The 25387-nt window shown below is 38.5% G+C and overlaps 1 protein-coding gene across 1 annotated transcript; it reads right to left on the reverse strand.

Annotated features, from left to right (window-relative positions):
• Nucleotides 1-1647: 1647 nt before the first annotated feature.
• On the reverse strand, nucleotides 1648-23583 carry NPTXR (neuronal pentraxin receptor). Its single transcript, XM_029285152.1, has 5 exons — nucleotides 22915-23583; nucleotides 4923-5145; nucleotides 4049-4293; nucleotides 2338-2517; nucleotides 1648-1872 (listed from the first exon to the last, which is right to left on the reverse strand). The coding sequence occupies exons 1-5, from the start codon at nucleotides 23554-23556 to the stop codon at nucleotides 1648-1650; spliced, it is 1515 nt and encodes a 504-aa protein (XP_029140985.1). The 5' UTR covers nucleotides 23557-23583.
• Between the last annotated feature and the right edge of the window lie 1804 nt (nucleotides 23584-25387).

Here is a 25387-nt window from a genome sequence, read left to right on the forward strand (position 1 = left end):
TCTCTTGGTTGATATATAAAATACAGTAAATGAATTCATCTCATTGTCTAACAAGCTCCCTTTCCCAATTGCATCTCCTTGCCTATTGTGTTCCTCTGCAGTTTACAGAATTTTGCAGAATGTGGTATATTTATTGCAGTGGTGTAAGACTTTTTGTGATGGCATTTTTGGATAGCAGGATCAGGTTGTTAGACAATAGTGAGTGGTCCCAAATCCTATTTCCCAACAGGTTTCTAACTATTAAAAGCTTTCTATCATGAATCAACAATTCATCCAGTCAAATGGTTTGGCCAACTTTCTTTGACTTAGGCATCATTCAGGTATATAGATTTCAACTCTCAGAATCCTACAGTAAAAGCATGACTTTTACAGATAAATCTTTGAGCTGAAATTCAGAGGAGGAGAATGCATGGATAAAAAAGCTATCATAGAGCATAACATTTCATATCATACCACATCACATACCACATCACTTCAGACACGATGCTTTTTAATGAACACAATTCACACAATCAGCTGCATCACTGTGATGATGATAAACAAAATGAGCCAAAATGAGAGTCAGCCCTTAGAAGGGAAAGGTAGCCATGAAAGGGAAAACTAGGGTAGAAAAAGGCTTGACCAGGACTGCTCATATTCTGTGCTTACCACTTAGAACTTGCCCTTCTTAAAATCTGTCATTATGGCTTATAAGAAAGGTTTAAAAAACAGTTTGAAAATATATAACCTAGAGAAACAAAAAAAGATTGGCAGGGCAACACAGGAATTCAAGTAACTGATTAGGGAAATGATATCTCTGGTGTAAAAAAAAATCTGAACATCAAGCATAGGCCTTTGTGAAGTTAAGGAAACCTCTGGCACTTTTTGCTTAGTGATAATGCTTTACCTTACAAGGAAGACTATGAACTAAAGCTAGAAGAAAGATAAAACAGCTGAACATCCTGGTGAGGACATGCAGAAGTATATTGGGTTGTGTATTCTAGACCAGGGGTGTCAAACTGCCGGCCCACAGGCCGGTTTCATCACACCGAAGCCACGTCCACCCCTTTGCTGGCAATGCAAAAAGAGTTGCGATACGTCGCAACACATCACGTGATGTGGCAAGTTTGACACCCGTGTTCTAGACGGTCAGTAACTTATAGTGGGTAAATGTCAACATAGTGCTTTAATGCTTTTACAATCCCAATCAACAGAGTTCAAGTAGCATCACTGAAAGTATCAGCAATGGGACAGATTGGAAGTGTTGGAGATGCTAATTCTACCAACAATTTCCTACTGATACAGTTTTTATCCTTTCTCATACTGCTCTTCAGAGATTGGCTACTTTCCAACCACTTTAGCTTCCTTTGTCACTCACAAATGAATTAAAAAATATTTTACTGAAACAATGAAAAATAGTGTCATAATTTCATTTTTAAGTTTAGAAGGCTTCTTTGCATACATGTGCTCTCTCTCTTTCTCTCTCAAACACACACACACATAAACACACACACACACACACACACACACAACATCCCCCCTCTCCAGGCTGACTGTAAAAGGTTGCTGGATGGGGGAAAGGAACTGTTGTTCTTTCTTTCCCAAAGCAGATTGAAAGAAGGAAATGTGGCTTGCATGCTCCTTTCTTGTGGCAGGAACGAAAGACCTTTATGCCTTCATTTTTGCCTCACAGATTTCAAAACTTAATTTGGCTGCCCCTCCATGGACTTCAACCAACTTCTCATCCCACTGGACTTTGTTGCCTTGCAGCTGGCTGGTGCAGTTGGCCAGACCCACGATCTCTGCTGGCATCAGGACATGATCCCACATGTTGAACTGAGAAATTTCCCCAACGAACGCCTGAGTTGCATCGAATCTCCCTCCCAATGTATCCTGTGGCATCAAAATGGAGAAATGGGAAAACAAGCAAGGTAAATGGGAAAAATGGGTTAAAATGTTGAAGAAAAAAACTAGAAAATAGTAGGATAGAAAAATATTGTTACTGATGGTAACTATTAATTTTAGTGTAGAGGTTGCCAATTCTTCAGTTTCAAGGGCTGTGTTTCATATTTTGGAGGGATGAGGGAGTTAACGAATGACAGCGAATAGGGAAACCATACAGGGTAGGAAAAGCTATTTCATGCTCATGTTCCCTGGGTTTCAGGGACTCCAGTTTAAACCAAAAATCTTTTAATTTTCTAGATTTCAAGGCTGATGGGTTTTTCTTTGGGTCAAGAGAAGACTAATAGAGGATCTCTTAGACTCAAATTCTGCTTCTTTAGTTCAACTGCTAGTCAAGTTGCTTGAATATTGCTTTGGTCATTAATTTCCAAAATCATGTGGAGAAATCAGACTTACCTGTTCCTGGCCCAAGATCATCACTCCATGAGGTTTGATTGCATGCCAAGATGCTAGGTTATCACTGGCTCCACGCTCGACTCCGTCTTGATACACAGACCAAATGCCATCCCGAGTGATCCATGTAATGCAAATATGGTGCCATGTCCCATCCTTTAAAGTCATGGGCAGATGAGCCACCTTTCCAACAGAACAGAACAGAGAGTGCCTTAACAGCATAGTGCAAATAGATGTTTTGTAGATGCTTTTTTGTCCTTTCCTAAAATTGCCATACCCATCACTGTCACAGTTGGTTTCCCAAAAGTCTTTTAGTCTAGAATGACTTGTCTGAGTGCAGCCATTATGGCAACACATCAGACAGATAAAACTGAATGGAACAGAATAATCTTTCTGGTCATTTTTCCAAAGAAAAATCTGATTGCAAAGGGATTCCACAGCTGGATTGTCACTACCCAAAGATGTCTATCATGAGTACTTGGCAACGTTGTATCTCTACATGGTAGATCATATAACAGACCTCTCAATTAGAATTGTAAAATTTAGATCAGTGGTTCTCAACCTTTTTAATGCCACGACCCCAACCGGTCGTAAGTCGAGGACTAAACCGGTCGTAAGTTGAGGACTACCCAACCGGTCAGTAAGTCGAGGACTTTCCCTGCCCGGGAGCACCGCGCATGCGTGGTTCCACCCCCTGCGCCGGCCGAGGCGTAGCTGGCAAGCGGCAGAGACGGAGCAGGCCGACCACCAGCTGGCCCAGCCCAAGCGAGGTAAGGCACCCGCCGGAAAAGGGGGGAAAAATGGCGGACAAAAAAAATGGACAAAAAAAATGGCGGACAGCCTTGCTTGGCGACCCCCATGAAATGGTCAATCGACCCCAAATGGGGTCCCGACCCACAGGTTGAGAACCACTGATTTAGATGGACTCACAGGAAAAGACAGCTGCCCTTCAGAAAGCCTGAACCCAAACCATTTTGTTTTGTAGACTAAAATCCCCAGCCTGAATTGTGTGTAGTAGGAAAATATATCCAAGAGAGGTCTACAAAAGTAGGCCACAACAAAAATATGTTGCTTTTGATTCTATCTGTACTTTCTGAACACTTTTCAAGGGCTGTTCCATGCAGACAGCATTATAGACATCTAAAGGAAAAGCAACCAAACCTGGGCAAAGCCATTCCTGCTACTTCATGACTGTGGCCCTTGATTTTCCAGGATCAGAGCACAGTCACTTTCAGCCCTTGTGAATCAGGGGGCTGAGCTGGCTTTTTGTGGGTGGGATTGTATTTTCAGAGGTGTATTGCTGGCATGCAGAATCGCTGGAGGGGTGGGGAATCTGTTTTTTGCCTCCCTTTCTGATGGGGGTGCTGTAAGTAGGTAAAATAGGTACATTGAACCTATTTGTTTTCAGATTGTTTCTAGAAAAATAAGTAAAACAATCACACCGCTGAAAATCAACTATTCCCACTGACGTTGGGAGGTGTCATCTTAGGCACTTCATATTTTAGCAATTCATAAAAAGTAAATTTGTGTCAGATATGTCTGCACAGGGAGGTCATAAAAATCAAAATGACTTGGCAGTGCAGTCCTTCCATGCTACTGTGGTCCTCCAGCCTAGGGAAATTGTGCATTGTTACTACAGCTAATGCCATTTTTAGAGCAGGTCGGTGTCTGTGCCATTCAATTCATTCTATGCTGGAATCTCCCTTTACCTTACCTTGTCATTAATTATAAGTTCCATAGGATTGTTTCCCCATACTATCAGTACAAGCTCATTGGCTTGTCCAGGAACAGAATAGGAGAAAGGGGTGCCCACTTCTGCTGAATTCTTAGCTTTTAGCCACATACTGATAGTGAAGGCATATAGTTCAGGCAAGCTTTTCTTCATCCGAGCGTACATGTAGTTGTTTCGTACAGGGATGGAAACTTTAAAGGCTTCTGGAGCATTGAAGACTGTTGTTTCTATGTGCACAGGAGATAAATAAGAATCAAAAGAATTATGAAAGACTAGCAGAAATTGAGAAATAATTTTGACATAGGATCAGACAGTTGTTATCTGAAAGGGCTGCTGAAATGGGTGTCAGATTTTATAAATGATCAGTACATTAGTCATATTCTATCATAATTTGAGATCATATGACAAGGTCAATTGGTCTTAGATTCAAGAAATACCACTTAGCACATAACTAATTTATGGGATCCACAGCCACAAATGGGGAGGGGATAGTCACTAGGGTAGCTGGCTTTAAGAGAGGTGTCATCCAAATGACAAAAGCTGGTTGTGTCAATCAATGGTTACTAGTTATTTTATAATGGCTGTATGGAGCTTTTCATTGGGACATATGCTATCAGATAATATTTGCTGAGGAGCAAGAGCAGAAGAGACTCACTGTAGCACCAAATCAGAAAGTACTTCCAAGATAAAGATTTCAATAGCACAGCATTTTGGTGCATTCTTTCTAGTTTTTAAACCTTTGTTTAAAGAAATAAATATAACTCATACCCAGAGTTATATAACTATGTACTAAAAATGAATGTATGAAAGTTCTGACTTTGACCCCATATTTTGGGTTCCTCATGGTCACACTAACCATGCTCAAGCTCAGAGACTCGGTTATGGAGAGTATCCAGCTCCTTTTCGACATTTTGTTGCTGTACATTGTGGCTGCTGGTGATGGAGGTGCGTTCTTTCTCCAGAGCTAAAAGCTTAGAGAGGATTTGTCCTTCCAGTTCCTCCATCTTGGTGTGGATGGTCTCTTGAGCTGGCACAGGGGCAGAAGTAGAAGAAGCATTCATTCGAGTGGGAATATCCTGCTGCACTCATAGAAGAGATTAAAAAAGAGGTAAAAACAGATTAAAAATAACTTAATAATTTAGAGATGCCTTTATTGGTATATTTATATTTCTACAGTACCCACATATAGCTAGGGTTGGGCTTTGGGAGAAAAGATCATGATTCTGCAGCCATGGGGGGGAGGGTCCCCAGTGATTTCCAAAGGATCAGTTCATGGGGATAGTAACCCTGGTAGGATTGATATTATACCATTTAAAAAAAAAATCATACGCATATACATATACTCGTGTCAACCAATGATCATTTTTTGTGATTTTTAGTTAAAAATCTATCCTTTTTCGAAATAAAATAGGACTTATAATACAGAACAATATCTAAAGTACCTCTCTCCAACAAGTCCAGGATCTAAAGTTACTTTGTTCCAATATTCCACCCAAATAGTTAACATAGACTCAGCAGCATAAAAAGCTGAGAGCCATAATATTATGAATATGTTAAAACTGTTGATCTGACCCAAAACTGTTTAGAATCTTTGTGTACCTACTATACCAGTGTCCTCTGTCCTGGGCCCCAGGGCCACCAGAATGATAGGAGGGGGTGCCTTGCAAATTCCATTGGAAATATTCATATAGCGGATTAGGGAAATGGTTAGAGCAGGGTTTTTTTTTGACTTTGGGAACTTTAAGATGTGTGGACTTGAAGCAAGCTAGCCAGGAAATCTGGGGAGTTAATGTCCATGCATCTTAAAGTTGCCAAGGTTGAAAAACACTGGATTACAGTTACAACTGAGCTGCAAAAATCTTGACAAAGCTTCAGCAGAGGGATGGTATTTTCTGTATCTATTTACTGCCATCTACTGTCCATCTGGATTTGTACAGCCCGGATATAATAATGGAAAAGCTCTCTCTCTCTCTCTCTCTCTCTCTCTGTGCGATGGGCAAAGAAAATGTTTTTATAGTTCTGGGTTAAAAATGATGAAATGACAAAGTAAGCTTCCTATTTATCTCTTTCTTCAAGATGTATTTTGGATAGAAGTGAAGCTTTTCTGTCCTATCCATTTCTTATTAAGTCTAAATATCAGTTCAAATATAACTTATCTTTATCACAACAAACATATTGTACCAGTTGATTACATCCACAATGGGTAAAAACTTTTTGGACATGAGATTTTAACATTAGTGGCAAGCAAAAAAGGAACAAGAGGCGAAATACCTTCCCACATCAAGAATACATTAATCCCTTCAGATCTTTTCTGACTTTTGGACCAGGTATAGGTCTTTGGTTAATTGTCTTATACTTATTAGCTGTTTGAGAAATTTTACTTTAAATTGGAAAATGCCTACCAATATATGAAATAAGCACAGTATCTATATTTTTAAGACTTTTCAATTAATGTGCTTCTTTCTGCTTTTCCACACTCAAAAGTCTGGAAAAGAATGCCTTTAATATCCTAAGTTGCCAGGGACGGAACTGGCTATCGGTGAACAATAAATGGACTTTTTCTTGCCCCTTTGACCAGCCAGTCTCTTTGATACTACATAGAAACTTTAATTTTACAGTTCTGTATGCTGTGTAACTTCAGGTGTTGAGGTCACAGCTGGTATTAGATAGATAAGTTCCATAACTAGAACAAATCCTTATTACTGTTTGCCAGAACGGATAGTCCTGCTGGGGAAAAAGTTCCCATATAGAGAAACCTATTTTTTCTTCCTGTACTCTGATTACAGCAGAGATCAGACACATCTTTTCAGCCACAAAGCCCTATTTCACTGACTTTATGCTAAAACACCCTTGATGTTAAGCTGTATTAGTACATATGCAGTTAAAATTGCAGGAAGCAGCAGATCTACTCTGTTATTCCAGACCTACCACAAATATTGCATCCAGTTCCAGCCTGGAAAGGAGGATTCAGATAAACTGGAAAGAGTTTGAAGAACCATGTGGATGACAGGAAACTCAAAACAACTATGTGTAAATCTTTTAAGGGACATCTTGCTTTGATAAAGATGTAAGCCAAGTATCTCTTTGAATCGCCTCAGGGAAGGGCCATAGCACCACCATGCTTCCAACTTCTGGAACAAAGCAGCTCTGGAGTTTCATTAAGTTTATCAAATAAATTTCTGTGAATGTACAGAAACCATTTTGTTTAAGTAAAGAAACTTATGAAGGCAGAGTGGTGTCATATTGATGCCTCACGGCCTTTAAGTAGTTTGCTGCCTGTTGCTCTTAACAATGTACCTCTGGAAGGTAAAGCACCATTGAAACAGATAGTATACAATCCTCAGAGGCTTATCCATTAAATTCCTTGAAGAAAAATTAAGGAAGTCAATTGCAGGACAATATGACAACATTCTTCAAGTGCATACAAGAATGTCTCCCAGAAGAAAACTGTGACTCAAGACATGGAATAATAAGCTTAGTCCAGGGAAACACATTCTGCTTGAATGTTAGAAAATATTCCTTATGGAGAAGAACAATTTGGCAGTAGAATTAGTTATGAAAGGAAATAATAGCTTGAACTGAATGTTCAAGAGGCTGGATAAGACATTTTTAACGAGCAGCATGTGTGATTTTGATTTTAGAATCTGTTTTATAATAAATCGTGTTGGGGTTAACAATGATAGAACATGAAGTTCAGCAGACATGTCTGCTTTTATTTTTTCCTGGTCGTGATTCTTAATTTTTATGAAAGAACATCAGTAAAAGCAGATTGTTTTAGAAGAGAAACGGAAAAGGAAACACTAAAGAAGGTGTGAAGGAGACAAATCTGGAGGATTTTGTTTTGTTAAACCAATATTTTGCATATCTCCAAGGCTGAAATGTACTTATTTTCAGATTTAAATAAATATTTTAGGGCCAAATACTTTTAGAAAGTTTTGGGAGGAAATATATCTAAACCTAAATTAAAGATCTGCTCTATAAAAGAGAGTAGGATGTTGTTATGATGGGGCTTACTAAACCACAGTTAAATAAAAATGTGGTGTTTCAATGTTTAGGAGGAAGTCAGTCACATCTTAGGGTATTCTAGGAATTTGCTGCTTTGTGTGGCCCAAACTTTAGGAAAATCTGAAGAGTGGGTGAAACATCAGGTGCCTTGAGGGTATTCTTATTTTCAAATGCAGAGTAGGGAATTATAAAACAATCTTTCTGACATTGATTCCTGGAAAAAGTCTAGAATAGTTCATAAAGAGATCAGTCTTTAAGGTTTGAAAACAGTGTGTTACCAGAAGTTACATAAACCTGTCAAGAATCACTCCTGCCATATTAACCTTATCACATTTTGTGATTTGATAAGATACTTAATAGATTGTGGAAATGTTATAGANGTTATAGATAGACTATTTCTTGATTTCAGCAAAGCATTTGACTAAGTGGCCCAAGACATTCTGATTAATATAGCTAATCAAGAGTGGGTTAGATGGTTTAATGTTGTGTAAATACATAGTTGGTTTGAGTGCAAGGTCTTATATTCTTCAGGTTTGGTTTTTTTTACTAATGACTTGGGTGAAGAGGTAAATAAAATGTTTATCAAAATGGCAAGTCACAAAATTGGATGGGATAGTTAATATTAAATTTGAAACAAACTTTATCGGTTAGAGAAATGGGATAAAATTCCATAACGAAATGTAATAAAAACAAATGCAAAGCTCTTTACTTATGAAACAGAAATGAAATCCGCAGTTGTTGAATATGTGCCTTGGCAATAGTAGGTCTGAAAAAAACACATTAAATATTAGCTGATTACAAACTGTATATATTATGAAGATGATGTGGGTCAAAAAAATGCAACTTTGTTTCAACAGAAATAAACTGTTCAAATCACAGGAAACAATAATTCTATTTGATATTTTTTTTCTTGGTCAGACCTCGGCTCAAGGACTGGGTAAACTTTAAGAAAGATTCAGACAAACTGTTCAGAAAGGGCAATAAGGATGACCAGGGACTAGAAACTAAGTCATATGAAGAGAAATTGAAAGAAATAGGAATATTTAGCACTCGGAAGACTGATGTGAATCTGACAGCACTCTTTAAATATCTGAAAGGATGCTATGAGAACTTCGCCATTGTTCCAGAATTCAGAACATAAAATAAGGGATTTAAAATAAAAGAAAACAGATTAAATGTTACAAAAAACTTCCTAAAAGTGAGAAGTTGAAGTAGTGGTGGATTTATCTTCACCAGCTATAGCCAGAGGTTAAATAGTAATTTGTTGTGGATGCTTTACTTTGGATTCCTGCATTGAGCAGGAATTAGATTTAATAACCTAAATAACCTGTTCCAAATCTTTGAGCCTGTCTGTGGCTCCTTGAAAATATCTATTTTAGAACCATATGTAAAAAATACTTTTAAATAGACCTGTACATCTAAAATTTAAACAACTATTCTATTTTATACTAGGAGGTTTATGAAGAAATGAGACAGAATGGATTTATAAACATACATATGAGAAAATAACATGATTCGGCAATAAACTACATTAGTATTCCCCAACTTGATGTTCTTCAAATATGGTAAGCCTCCATACAGATCTGGAGACCATCATGCTGGGGACACTGTCTATCCTTCATTAGCGTGGGTTAAATTAAAGGAAAAATAAGAAAGTCAAAGGTGGAATGAAAGGCAGAAATGATAAGCAGGAACAAATATATATATATGAAAGTAACCCTCTTCTACCCGTGTTATTTCTCAGTCTGCCCAGCTACCGATATTGGCCACTTACATCAGATGTTAATAAAAATGAAGGCAAAAAAGACTCCCTGCCGTCCATAGCTCCCTGCCGCTCTCATTCATTATTGGAAAAGCTGATCTAGAGAAATGCATCTATTATTGAAACCTCTTTCTGTGTTTTGATGAACTACTCCTAGGTGTTCCTAATTAAAGCTGTAGCTTTTCTTCTCATAATTAATCAGCACATTCTCTCTTCTTTGTAGAAGATGAGGTTATGGGGGTTTTTTGCCAAGGGAAAAAGTTGGTCCATGTCTATCTATGTATGTTAATCAAGCACATCTATCCAAAAGAGTCTTTTGTCTATTACTAAAGTTGTGCTTTGTAGAAAAATCAGGTTGTGAAAGCAAGAGAAAGGGGTTTACTGGTTTTGCTTTCTTTTCTTTCTGTTCCTTGGATGTATAATAGCCGACAATTTAAGAACAAGGGCAGAGTAGAAATGATGAATGGACTACTTCAAAGAACAGGATATTAATATTATAAGCTTTTTCTTCTCTATAAGCCTACAGGTGTAGAAGCCCTCCTGTGGATTCCAATCACACCAAGCGGGACAAGAACGTAGGCCTTTTTTGATGGCTATTCTCAGAGGACAGCCACAGTGTGACAATTTGTCAGATGACCCAGCCATCAGTGTGACAATTTAAAACTTGTCTATAAAAAATATTTATCACCATAGCAATGGCTGGAGCATGCAATAAATTGTTAATATGAAATGCTTCAAAATTATGAAATTCCTTGTTCAGAGAATTTGTACCAAATTTCTCTCTCTCTCTCTCTCTCTCTCTCTCTCTCTCTCTCTCTCTCTCTCTCTCTCTTCCATTTGTTGCTATTTATTTTTAGTACTTTTAATATATTTAATCCATTATTTATATATGAATCTATTGAAAAATATTTACAAGTTTAAAATGATCTGATCTGATCTAATTTTTACAGCATTTGTTTACCTGTCACTCTCAGATTGGCTTACAATAAAGTTAATGAACAAATGTGATTTTTATCATTATATCATATTAATTTAGCAGAAGAATATCAGAAGCAGTACAGTAGTGTATAAAATAAATTTAATAAAACTTGAGTATTTTAATATTCTCTTTTGGATAGCAATCTTTTCTACCTATTTTCTATCTTTTTTCCCCCAAACAAGATAGAAAATCTTTTCAGCATATTCATATCCTATTCTACCCTTTCTCTTTTCAATATATTTGCAATTTAAATTGGAAAGAAACAATTCCTTCCTTAGCTAATTTCTCTCGGTAAATCAATATTCTCTCCAGCAGATCTGATCCCAAATATCAGTCTGGGCTCTGATTCTGACATAGAGTCGTTGTCTAAATCTATCTGTCTCTGAATTGGCCTTCCACAAATAAGACTGGCAGAATGTGCACAGATCCCCATGGGGGGCTCTGAAGAGGGGCAAGACAGTCCAAAATACCTGGTGGAATTTGGAAGAATAGAAAAGTAGGCTGTGATGTCTCCTTTTTAGACTATCTATTTCTCAAGAAAGGAACAGAGGCTTGGAGCAGAAAACAGTAGTGCACATCAGAAATTTTGTTAAAAAATGTTAATCCAAGAACTCCCATATTTTATTATGGGTTTCTAATGTTCTTTTTTACAAAAACCTTAATCTCAAATAGTGTGAGAAACACTCTAAAGGCAAAACTCTAAAGGCCATATGTAACACTCATGGATATGGACCTTTTGTACTCCATGACAGCTTAAAGCAGGGGTTCCTAAACTTTTCCCATATCTCCCTTCAGTTTAATCTTAATGCACATACTTGCCCTAAAAATCCAAATACCAAAATAAACAAAAATGAACAATGGAAACAATACAATGAAACTTTGGAAAAGGTGGATTTATTAACTAAACCAGTGATGGCGAACCTTTTAGAGACTGAGTGCCCAAGAACCACCCCGCCTCCCACCCTATTCCCCACCCCGCCCGCAGGGCCACCCACCACCTCCACAGCCCACCACAGATCGCCCAGGTGGCCCAACAGCACCATGGCGGCCACGCCCTCCACCCGTGCCCCGCAGCATCATCTGCACGGGATGGAGCGCGAGGGCGGACTCTTGTCCCCACTGCCCGGCTGCCATGTCCTTGGCTATGCTGCTCTGTGTGAGCCACACCAGGGGGCGACTCTCCTGTGGGGGGGCTGCTGGTGAGGACGGGGCTGTAGGGGGCCATGGGGCTGGGGCGATGGCGCAGGTGCCCACAGAGAGGGCTCTGAGTGCCGCCTCTGGAACGCATGCCATAGGTTCGCCACCACTGAACTAAACATTCTTCACTCCTCCCATGGACTTTGTCTTCACCTCCCCAAGGAAGGTTGCCTCGCAGTTTGAGAAACCCTGGCTTAAAGCAAGGTCATTACAATGAAGTAATCATAGTTTAATTCTCTTCCCATGCATATCATAATATCATAATGGATGCTTCTCCCTTTGGTCACCTGGCTCCAGCTCTCCCTCTGTAGAAGGCCAATGTAATCTTTGTTTTCTCTACTTTCTCTTCTTTAACCTGCGACACAATTACTTCAGTTACTTGGTGAGCTTGCTTTACATAAGTAATCTACCACTAATCTACTGCTTGTCACCTACCAAATTATTTTTATGCCTGGCCTAGATTCCAAGCTAAACTTTCTACAACCATACCTAGACCGTTTATAGTTAATAGCTTACCATTATTGATTCTTTTTTTTTTTTTGGTCTTTCTTCTTGTCACAGGCCAAGGCAAGTTACAAATTCAGTAGAAAGAATTCAACCATTAGAGTGCGGGGTAGACATTATTACTGAGGTGGTGGTACATTTTGAATTTTTAGATGTGCCATAGGAGACTTGCCTATTTAAAGAACTGCTGTATTGATGGACATTAGAAGTCCCAAACATGCACTTACTGGAAGGTGAAAAATCTACCCAGGTGTCTGTCTTTATTTTGCCAGAGGAATCTTTGTGGATCCCAAAGCACCATAAATGCAGTGCTGATGTCTGCATTTAGTCTTTACATAAGAAATTTAAGTAGGGCAGGGATCCTGTTGAGCACCAAAGATTGTACATGACACACTGGGCATGATGATATCTATGGACATGACTTGACCCATCTTTGCATTAAGTCAATGAAATAATAATAAATAATAATAAAATTTCCAACTGTCAATTACAAAATGCCACACTGCTTGGATCCGGACATATACTGTACTATACTGATATATTTCACAGGTTCTCCCTTCTTGGGAAGAACTTGATGTATATGAAAGTCAACAACAGCTAAAGAATTGGCAACTGTGATTCCACCTTGTTGTGTATATAATAATAATCCAATCCAAACATCTAGTAGACTGTGCAAACAACAACAACAATAAACCAATAGTGATAGGCAGCTTGGGTGCAATCCCAAAACATCTGTACCATCACTTGAACATTATCAGCACTGACAAAATTGCCATCAGTCAATCGCAAAAGGCAGCTTTATTTGGCACAGCTTACATCTTGAGATGATGCCTTTAACACCATCAAACAATATCTGCCTATCTTAGGTCTTTGGGAAGGACATGATAGCTGGATAAAAATGCCCATTCCAATCTAAATATCTGGCTAACTGTGCAACCAACCATAATAATAACAAACTAATGGCATGACAAAGTAACAGCAATTGTGCAGTGGAATATCTGCAAGAAATACCATTTGCCTGCAAGCAAGAACTGTGGGAAAGAGAAAATAATAGAAAATTAAGAAGCTAATGTGCTCTGGGCCTTTAGAATTCAAACAGACAAGCACCTGTCACATAACACTTCAGGCTTAACAATTGTCAGTAAGAAAGACAAAAATGTCTGGATAGTGGATGTTGTGGTACTTCGAGATAGGAGAAGAGAAGAGAAAGAACGGGAAAAAAATCACAAAACACCAGTATCTCAAGCAGAAATACAATGAATGTGACAAAAGAAAGCAAAGATAGTACTAATACTAAAAGATACTTTGGGTGCAATGCCAAAACAAGTAGAACACCATTTGAACTCCATTGGCATTGAAAGAATCACCACCAGTCAGTTGCAAAAGCTTTACTCGGAACAACTTACATCCTTCAGTGACACTGTTATTATTAAACAATAACATCTGCCTATCCTGGGTCCTTGGGAAGGATTCAGTGGTAGATAAAAAGGCCAAACCCAATCTAAACTCCTACTTGACCATGCAACCAACCATAATAATAAGAATAGAAATAGCAAAAACTATTCTAGTTCAGCAAAAAAAATTCACATGTCTCCAAGCTCTTCTTTTAGCACAAATAACCTTGTGTTATTTAGAAAAATTCCCTCAAATTAAGTCATAATAGCTCAGAAAGGAATGAGCTCCACCACTGTGGTAGAATCACAGAAAGGCCTTCATCCCTCATAGCTATAAACTGACTTTTCAAAGAAGGCAATTCATACACCTACAATATTTTTTCACCAGCATCCTCATAGTGTCCTCTTAGTCTCAGGCCAGAATATGTGCCCTGGTTTTCCCCAATCATATATACCCTTTAAGTAACTGGAAATTCTAGGGATTCAAACCCCAACATACTAAGTTGGGGAAGGCTTCATAATCAGAACTGTACAGCGTAAGGGAATCAAGCTATTTTAAATATTGTTTTGGTTTCAAGATAAATCCATTTATAGTTGGCACATCAGAGAACCCATGGGACGGCAGTAAGTTGCCACAGTCTCTTTCAGTGCTGCCAGTGCTTGCTGATCTCTCTCTCTCTCTCTCTCTCTCTCTCTCTCTCTCTCTCTCTCTCATCTTGGAGTTTTAGTAAAAAGAAAGAAACCTCTTTTCTACAAGAAGCGGCTGAAGCCAATTGTTCAGCACCACACTGGAAAAGCTTAATTTTTAAAGTTTGAGACTATGATGATCAGTGTAATATGTAGAATGGAGACACATGTTTAAACTGTACTTCCACCAATGCGCCCCTTTACCACATTCTCAGTTATAGACTTCCATGTCCGACATTTTGTCACAAAAAAGATAATAAATAATAGGAATTTGTCTTTAAAGTAAAACATGAAGGAAAATGAAATTGAGCAAACAGAAATTAATTTGTTTATAATGGCAGGCAATATGTTTCAGGGTTAAATATATGAATGTACCAGAAAATTATTGATTTGTTTATTAGAATTTTATCCCACCTTTGTTACTTTATAAGTAGCTCAAGGTTGCAAACTTACATAATATTATTCTCTCCTATTTTTCTCACAACAACAATGCTGTGAGGTGAGGTGGGTTGAGAGATAGAGTGACTGGCCCAAGATCACCCAGCTGGCTTTCATGGCTTAGGAGGGACTAGAACTCACAGTCTCCCGGTTTCTAGACCAGTACCTTAACCACTACAGCAGCAACTTCCAACCTTTTCTATACCCCGCATCCCTAGAACGCTTCTGATATATTCTCACACCCCTTACAAAGGTTCGAAATATCGGCAACGAATTATGCATATACACTATAATTTTGAAAAACCAAGTTTTTGCACCCCTTGGAATATTGTCTCGCAGCCCCAGGGCATGTGAGCACCCACGGTTGGGAACCCCTGCACTACAGCATGCATGTGGGAAGCGTATTTATACATTATACTTCTATTCAGGAAAACTTATATGAAATTTCCAGATAATTTTGTATTCAGACACTGATGAGGAGCAGATCTTACTATACAGCACTATACAACCTCAGATAGTGCACCACATCTGGGTTGAAGAAGGACATACTAAAGCATATGGGATTGGACTTCATGGCTCTAAAGATTCTGGGGAAATCGGAGCTGTCTTTCAGACTGAGCTCCTAAATGGCTTTCCACACAATAAGAAACTTCTGAGTGACTACAGCTAGAGATTCTCTCATCATACAGTAAAATCTCACCTCTAGCTCTGTCACAGCACATTCTGAGTTCAGCTTCAGATCTTATTGGCTTAGCCTTCAAACTATTTTTTCATATCAAATTCAGTCTGGGAAGAAAATCAATAATTAAGAAATAAAATCGGTCTGCAGCAACTGCATACATGCCCATTTCTCTGGTATTGTTCTACTCATTATTATGTAGATAGATTCTTGGGAACAGATATTGGTGTTGATAGTAATAAAACAGCCGGCTCGGCTTCCATTTCAATAAAGTAAGAACATTTCCCAGACATGGCCTTTGTCCTGGTGCTGTATTTGTAGGCATGACATTTTATGAATAATAACAGTCTGTTTGTCCTTCTCCCCATTTCAATTTGCTATAATGAGAACAGTGTTGCGCCAGAATAATAATAGTATCAGGGTTAGCTTTGCCTCCAATTCAATGAACATTGTCATTATGTCAGTAATAATAGTTCCCCCACACACACACAAATGATTCAAGTACTATTCCTATCAAGGGCATAGAATCATCGCCTCTGTGAGCAAACCAAGGCATAGAGCACATTGTGCTTGGAGGGTGCCCTTTACAAGAAAAGGTAATTGATAGGAAAATGCTAGATGAGAGGAAGACAATTGTGTTTCCTATCTCATCACTCTGCAGTGGACAAAAAGAAGGGGGGGGAAAGCTGAAGTAGCTTCAGTTTGTCATGATCATTGATTAAAAGATGCTAGAAGGGAGGCAGCATATGAGATCACCTACCTCCTCCCACCAGGATTGCATTTAGGATTGTTAACAATGTTAATGTCACTAGGCTGGATTTCGTTTTCATTTTCTTAACTCAAAGGTTCCAGCTGAGCCTTTGAGAGGCTATTCCAGATTGTATTAAATAAATTAATAGCCATAAGGGATCTGCTCCCAGGTCTTCAACTACACCCTCCATTTGCTTTTCCTTTACTTTCCTCCCAATTAGGTTCATGCATATGTCCTTCAGGTTATGTGTTGCAGAACATGTGGCCTGTTCAAAAAGCCAAAATGTTACAAAATACAGGCAGCGGGAATTAAAAGAGGGAATAAGAAGAATGAACTGCTGATAAGGAAGGGACAACATTTTTGATAAAAGCATTAACTGTATTTCATCATGGTGTTTTGTGCTCTGCTCTTTCTTTAATCTTTTTTTCCCATTTATGTTGCCAAACAGCCAGGCTAGAGTTCTGAATCATCCTGGTTTTGGCAAAGGCAGAATGATATTGTTTGTGACCCTCTTTGATCTAGTTCTCAATTTAAATGTCACATTGGTATCTTCACATAGAACTCTATCTGTTAATATCAAAGACTTCTAGGTTTAGCTTTTGGGTTTAGCTTCCATGGTTAGTCTGAAGACAATTTCTCCTATAGTAAACAATGAAGTTTTTATTCCCCTGTCTCTTCCCATCATCTATGTTGTTTGTTTTTTCCTTTTCTTTTGAGTAGCTGAAATGTAACCCATTAAAACTTCCTTCCTTCCTTTCTCCCTCCATCCTTCCTGCTCTATCTCCCAGAATTTATGTTAGAGAATTATCAACTTGCCACCAATATTGCTAAGGAATGACCAAGTTTTTTGTCAACATATTACAAGTGCTTCTGTTACGCCATCAGATTTTACTTCATTTTAGTGATCAATAACTTAATATAACTTAAGCTTATTATTATTATTAAGTTTTTTTTATTTTCCCCTCATAATAGACAATTCTGTCTGTCTCTACTGCCATGAACATCTATTTATTATAATTTACTCAAAATCTAAGCATCACTCTTTAATGGCATTTATTGCCATTTCAGATATTTATTTGCATTTATTGCCATTTTAATTAGACATTTTGAGTTTGTCTAGTCTGCCTTTTATTTTGTGTTGGAACCACCCACAGGCAGAGATGGGATGGCATAATATATATAGATTGCATGTACACATACACACAGAGCAAACTTAGAAAGGAAAATACAATTCTCCCACATCCTGTACCCAGTCTTTCCCCAATTTGGTAACCTCAATATTTATTGAATTATAGTTCATCTCCAACCAAAATGACTGGATCTCTGGGGAGCAGTAGGATAAAGAAAAGCTCCTGTAGCCCAACTAATGCAACTGACTGCACTAGTTCTGTTTAGATTAAAGAGAGTAGAAGCTCAACCTGGAACTGATCAATTAATTACCTAAAATCCTGAAAATCTTTCATTGCTGAAGTTAATAAAAAAATAAAAGAATGCTAGGAAAGGTTAGAGGGGTAATAGTGTGGGGGTGAATGGCTGACATCCAAAATATACACAAAATATGGATAGTAAGAAATTAATTATGCTTCTTATTAAGGCACCATTTTGATCTAGATAATATGAATTTTACTAATCACAGATTTGTTTATTATCACCCATTAGATCAGGGGTGTCAAACTACCGGCCCGCGGGCCGGACAGGTCACGTGGAAGCCGTGCCCACCCCATTGCCGGCAATGGCAAAACCGGCCCGATACGTTGCGCGACGTCATGTGATGTCGCGAGTTTGACATGCCTGCATTAGATTATCTTTGAGAGGTAACAGCCCAGTCTCTTCTTGAAAATCTCCAGAGAGATTTTCATAGGCAGACTTTCACTATTTTGTGCAGATCTTAACTATTATCATTTTCCCTAAATAAAATCTAGGTAGCTACAAGTTATACCCATTATTTCTAGAATAACACAAGCAAAAAGCTTCCCTTATTTCCCATGTTATATTGTCTCTCAAAGACCCAGAGTTTTAAACTTACAAGAAATGCACCAATATTTATATTTTAGCTGAACCAAAGCAAAACAGTAAGATTCCAAGTATATAACTGAAAGCTGTGCGGGGAAAAATTATCTTGTAATTTTACTATTCATTGTCATTTAATGAAAGAAAAATTTATTTTGAAATGTATTTCAAAGAAGAGCATTTCAATAACATTCTCATGAATGGGATGAGGTCTTATTTCACTTATTTCATTATCAAGTAGCTACAGTGAATGTGGAAAACACACAGAGCTAACCGAAAATGAGAAATATCAGTCAAGAGACATTGTTACACATCATATAATTTTCTTCTACAAAAAACCTGGCTTCATCTTTTAACAAAGCTATTGGGAAGCCCATGGGCTCATTATAAGTAACAAAAAAGAGAATGGGAGATACCAATGTATCTCCACTAGCTTCCATTGTTATCTCCAGTAGGCAGGTATATATAAAGTTGGGACAAATGGGAGCTAATTGAGTTGTTTTGCAAATATAGTCTAGGGCAGTGGTTCTCAACCTTTTTAATGCCGCGACCCCAACTGGTCGTAAGTCGAGGACTAAACCGGTCGTAAGTCGAGGACTAAACCAGTCGTAAGTCAAGGACTACCCAACCGGTCGTATGTCGAGGACTATCCCTGCCCGGGAGCGCCGCACATGCGTGGTTCCACCCCCTGCGCTGGCCGAGGCATAGCTGGCAAGCGGCAGAGACGGAGCAGGCCGACCACCAGCTGGCCCAGCCCAAGGGAGGTAAGGCACCCGCCGGAAAAGGGGAAAAAATGGTGGACAAAAAAAGTGGTGGACAAAAAAATGGCGGACAGCCTTGCTTGGCGACCCCCATGAAATGGTCGATCGACCCCAAATGGGGTCCCGACCCACAGGTTGAGAACCACTGGTCTAGGGAATAGTGAATTGTGCTTAGCTGCTGAATGATTTGGGCAAAACCATATCTTGCCAAAGAATGTGCATATCTAACATTTCATTCTTGGCTAGGTTGGCTCTGTAAATTGCCAGAAAATTGTAAACTTTCCAGAACTTATAACCTGAAGCCGTTCTGTCTCCTGTACCCAATTAACTTCCTGAACTCATGATGCAGTGGGTGGTATTTATCAAAGAATTTTTGGAAGGAAGAAAAAAATTTCAGAATATATATTTAAAAGCTGTTGGGTGAGCTCATAACTTCCCATCTGTTGAAGCAAAAGTGGGGAGGAGTGCAGAGTGTACTTCTTGATTTCCGAGCCCTCCAAAAGTTTGTAACATGCCAAACAATATTAGTCATTCAAGATGTCAATATCTGAAGTTGAAAAAGTGAGAGGAAACTGGATGGAGAAACACTCCATCATTTTACAATATGTGACCCAACTTTTGGATTTTTGATTAATGTAGTCCATTGTCAGATATTCATGTATATTTCTATAAGCAAAAAATATATATATCAGTAGCTAGGGCATAAGAAATCCCCTCACATTCATTTGGATTTTAGCAAATTTCTGTTTAATGGCTATGATAAAGATATCTGTCTAAATCAACATTAGAGTTTGATTTATTAGGAATTACATTAGAACTTATGAGATGTATCCCATTTTTATCTTCAAAGATTCCTTGGTATCTGAAACAATTACTGTGTATTTGAAATGTTGATACTATGGTTTTCTTGTATAAAATCTCAGTTTAGCAACAAGGCTAACCTGAATCAAAGAATATTGAAATGTGTTAATATTAAGTTTGATCATTATGATTAATACAGAACTCAAACCTCCTTGAAGAAAAGTCCCTGAAAGAAAATTCAGACTGCAACACTAAAAACCATTCTTTTAAACTTTATAGAAAATAATCTATATAAAACTGGAAGATGCCAAGAAATTATACCTACCTATCCACAGATAGAACAATACAGGTAGTCCTCAACTTACAATCTCAATTGAACCCTAAATTTCTGTTGATAAGTGAGACATTTGTTGAGTTTTGCCTCATTTTATGACCTTTCTTCCCACAGTTCTTAAGTAAATCACTGCAGTTGTTAATAACCTGGTTGTTAAGTAAATCTGGCTTCCTCATTGATTTTGCTTATCAGAAGTTGGCAAAATTTGAACACATGACCCCGGGACACTGTGACTGTCATAAATATGAATCAGTTGCCAAGCGTCTGAATTTTGATCAAGGGACCATGGGGATGCCGCAACTGTCGTAAATGTGAAAAATATTCATAGATCATTTTTTAGTGCCATTGTAACTTTGAATGGTCACTAAATGAACTGTTGTAAGTCAAGGATTACCTGTACACCTACTTAGTGTCTCAAGCACTGGGAATGGGTGCAACATATCAAAGGCTTCTTGCTCATTCAAGGTAGTCAAAGATATTTTATAGAATGTGTGTGTGTGTGTGCGCACGCACGTATGCGCAAGATACCATGGAGATTAACAGAATGAGCAATAGAGTTATTTCCTCTGTGAAGACTCTTATGTGACAGAACTTCATGCATGGGATGAACTGTCAGTCCTTCCTTTTAGCAACATGTATTTCTAATCAGTGCAGTTCAACCAATAATTATTTTTTGATCTTGAAGTTCTTAAAGCACTGCTGTAAAATTAATAAGAGAGGTTTATACTTATGTCTAATATAGGCAGGATGATGAGTAATAATTGACAGTTGTAGCAATATCAGTATACTGAATTTTTAATAACCCATTCAAATAACACAAATTGCAATCTGGCTAGACAAAATCTGAGAATGAACTGTGCTGTTTAATGTTTGCTATTATAGACTGTCTAGTCTGTTTCCATTTCTGGAAGGAACAGAGTTTCTATAAGTCTGGATTCAGCCACATCCTCCTAAAACAGCTAGAAAGAAATGTTTTTATGTATCTCATGTATTTATATACCATACCTTTTCATATGGGGGAAAAATACAGGGCAGCTTATAGAAATTAAAGTGAAATTAATATAGAAAATAAAAATAACAGATTAGTTTGTAGAAATTAAGCTAAAATTAATATGTAAAATGGAGAAAACAACTTTTCAATAATTAAAAGGGGAAAAATAAGTAATTAAATTAAAATCTTGGGAAAATGCAACAGTCTTTATCTAACTCTAGAAAGAAATCAAAGTAAGTCTGAATAGATTTTTCAGTGGTCATCTTCCCAAAGCAGGAAACTTCAAAGAGCATATAAAAGGAGTATCATTATAACTACATCAGAATAATTATAACTAGTTCAAGACTTCACAAATCCTCAAAAGAATTTATACTTCATTTTTATTACTTATTCATGTTGTAATGATATATTGTGGGAATCTATGGTTCACACAGTGATAAATCTTCTGAAATGGTTTCCTAAATGATCACTATGCTATGGGGTGCCATGTCTGCAGAAATATCAAGCAATTACCTGTCTTGAAACTGGCACCAAGTTCCTGACAAAAGAGAAACCTTGATGACAGTGAACAGACATACATCAAACTAGAACTTAAGGACTATAATAGTGCCTATAGACTGTTGTTATTTTATGTCTGCACCTATACACTGAGATCACAAATTTAAAAAAATGTTTACACATATGTTTGATAGTGGGGTGCACTACCTGGAAAGGTGGGATTGGTTTCTGCAACCTTTCAAATACACATTTGGTTGCAAACTGTATTATGTAACATGGAAAATGGTACTCAATACTTAAAACTCCAATCTCAGTAGATTTCCCATCTTCTAAAAATCATTGACAAGGAAAATGCAAACTACTTTCCTCCTCTCCCCCCTTTCTCTCTCACACACAAAAATAAATTTCAAAAGGAATATCACTCATAGTTGCCTTAAGTGAGGTCTGCCCTTATTCATTTTAATGAAATATAAAGAAGAGATTTGGAGAAGAATTCCAAAAATATTGTCAAAGAAAGGGTAAAATAGCTTTAGATCAATTTCTTGAATAGATGTGAAATTATCTCTTGCTGTATGAAACTTCTTTCTATTGTTGTTGGCATTAGGCCTTGCAATGAATAAGTCTACAATCTGATAACATCTTGAGGAGTAATTACTTAACTTCCAAGAATATTTATATTTATTTTGAAGTCGCTAACGGTAGTGTTGATAGAAAGTGCCTAATATAATATGAACATGAAGCGTCCAGTATACCAACCCATTGGATCTCCTCTCTCCATATGCGCACAACTATTCCTCATTTCCACAACATGGCCCTTGGCACTTGACATCTTGCTCAGTTAGGGCCAGAAGAAGATAGCTTTAATTCAATTACATATTATCTGAATGTCTAAACTGCAATTTGAAAAACCGATGGACGGAAAAAAAGAGAAGCAAGCAAGAGAAGCAAAGAGAAGTTTTTTGCGGGACCCTTGCAAAAAAATAGAAAAAAAAGAAAACGGATAAGGTGGGGAAATTGGAGTGGGAAAAACAGCAGGATGATTTTTTTATTATTTTACCTCGATCTTGTCAATCCTGTCTTTCAGAGACCTAACCGCTTCCTCCAGTTCCTGGATCATAACAGGCGAATCCCACGACAGGTCGTCCATGGGCATGGCGTCTTGCCTGGGGACCCCCCAGACTGAGGGACTGTCCTGGAAACTGAGCTCCAGCCCATTCTCACACTGGCTCAGCTTGGTGGTCAGCTCCCGGATAGTCTCCTGGTCGGTGCGGATCTGCTCCTTCTGCTGCTGCGCCGTCTGCCTAAGCTGCTCGGCCGTGCTCTGGAGGAAGAACAGCTCCTCGCTCGCCGCCGCCGCCGCCGCCGCCGCGGGACTGTCCCCTTGCGGGCTTCCTTCCGCGGGGCACTCGACCGTCAGCGGGGTGCACAGGAAGCGGCTGAAGAGTTGCTGGTGCTGCTGCGGCCGGGCGCTAGCCAGGAGGTCTAGCACAGAGTCCTGGGCGCCTGTCGAGAAGCCCCCGTAGCTGCTTTCGCCGGTCCCGTGGAGGGCGCCCAGCGTCTTGTCGGACCCGGAGGCGGGCAGCAGGGCAGAGGCCGCGGCATTGGAGCCATTATCAGCACCTTGCAGGGCTCCGGCATGGCTGGCCGCAGGGTAGACGCTCGCGATGATGCAAATGATTGCACCAAGGAAAGCGAGCATCCCTGCGGCCAGTAGCACCACCAGAAACTTCAGGATGGCAGTTTCCAGGGGGGCCCAAAAGCCAAGAGAAAGGAATACCCCCGAGGCGGGGAGTGAAGGGAGAAAGGGGAGGGAGGGGAGAAAGCGCCTGAAGTGACCGCGAGCAAGAAGAGTGGCAGGACCGCCGAAGAAGCCCTTCCTTGCTTCCTTCTGCTTCTTTGAACCGTGGCTGTTGATTATATCCTGATTGGAGAAAGGGAGCTGAGACGTCACCGGCTCCTTCCCTGTAACCCTTTCCAGGCTGGTGAGAGAGAAACTTTGGCCCCGTCTTGAGGAACATCTCACGCTTTTCTGAGTGAGGCAATCAGAGGTTAGGAGTCTGGGAACATCAACACAAAATGTTTAAACTAAAAAGGTGCTACCAGACTCCATCTTGTTTTTGGTTGCAACAGGCCAATACAGCTCTCTTCATATATGTATGAGATACATACTTTTCAGAAGACCAGAGGAGGGAGGGAGGGAAGGAAGGAAGGAAGGAAGGAAGGAAGGAAGGAAGGGTCTTTTTTTTGGTGAAGCAGAAACTTTCCATGCTGTCTGCAATTTATTTCCAGTTGAGTTCACTGGCAAGGATAGGACAGTGTGAGTCAAGAAAATGTTGAGTGATCCAAAGTGGTGCCTTCCATTTTGTCACAGCAACAACTTTTTTTTAACGGAACAGAATTTATGTTAACAGATGAATAATTTTCCAGGTTTTCTCTTTCCTCTTTTTTTTAAAAAAAGTGTTATATCCAATAATGTACCTTCCAGTTTCAGCTAAAGAGGCCATTTCCCAACAATACTTTAAATATTTATGATAAGCAACAGGCGAAAAATTCAAAAATGCAACTCATTCTTGGATGGATACCAATTTAAATTACTCTGGTAATGTATTCTTTAAAAAAAGTAATCACTTTAAAATAAATATTTGCTGCCTCTATTTAGAATAATCTTCAGGTATACAAATATAAGAAAAAAAATGGCCCAAGTGTGATACAGATGGAGGGATTCCTTCAGTCTTGTGCATGAAACAAAGAGTAAGAAAGTGTCTCAGTTCTTTGCCCCTTGTTTGTTTACATTAATGTGGCAGTTATTTCTCAGGTTAGCATTCCCTTTCTGATGTATTTAAGTGCCTATTTTCATTTCTAATAAACCAGTCTTCACAAGCAGTCACAGCTGAAATTGCTAGAAATGTAATTGTACTACCAATGACATGGCAATTCAACCATAGTCGGATCCCCACTCTCCTGTCCTTTCTTCTTACAGTCTTGCCTTCTTAAATGTGTGTTTCAGTAATCATCTATTGCTTTCATTTTCTATTAACTACCCGTTATGAAACATTATGAGATTTTTTATGAACCCTAAATCAATATTTATGAAAGCTAACTATATTATGTGAAATAATTCCTTAATGTACTCTTAAAAACTTTTTTAAAAAAGGTATGATTATTTTACAGTAAAAAGAGGAGATATTGCTGATAATGTTGATAAATTGTATCCTCTCTTTAGCAAATCTCTGGGTTTAAAATGTTATTTTTTGTTTTGTGCAAAAAACAAGCTTTATCCTGATTAGGTTTTACTTCAAAATTCCATTCCATAATTACCACTTTTTTGTACCAAATCAATTTATATTTTCCAAATCTTTTAATGACAGATTATTTCAACACTGAATTGATGAACAAACTACTTGGCCTGAGCAGATTTTATTTCATTGTGCTTTATTTTAAAGACAACTAACTAGCCTGGGAAGACTTAATTAGAAAGTACGGTATATAAGATTAAATTCATTGAGGGTTGAATACTGATATGTTGTGAT

Source organism: Protobothrops mucrosquamatus, unplaced genomic scaffold (assembly GCF_001527695.2).
Source record: "Protobothrops mucrosquamatus isolate PMUCROS unplaced genomic scaffold, P.Mucros_1.0 scaffold1344, whole genome shotgun sequence".
Classification (NCBI taxonomy): Eukaryota; Metazoa; Chordata; class Lepidosauria; order Squamata; family Viperidae; genus Protobothrops; species Protobothrops mucrosquamatus.

Bases quoted from the DNA above. Each gene is read 5' to 3' on its own strand.
- NPTXR (XM_029285152.1), bottom strand. From the start codon at position 23,556: ATGCTCGCTTTCCTTGGTGCAATCATTTGCATCATCGCGAGCGTCTAC. The intron at 4,294-4,922 runs GTTAGTGTGACC...CTGTGCACATAG, and splicing joins AGTCTCTGAGCTTGAGCATG to AAACAACAGTCTTCAATGCT. The intron at 2,518-4,048 runs GTAAGGTAAAGG...TCTGTTGGAAAG, and splicing joins AACTTATAATTAATGACAAG to GTGGCTCATCTGCCCATGAC.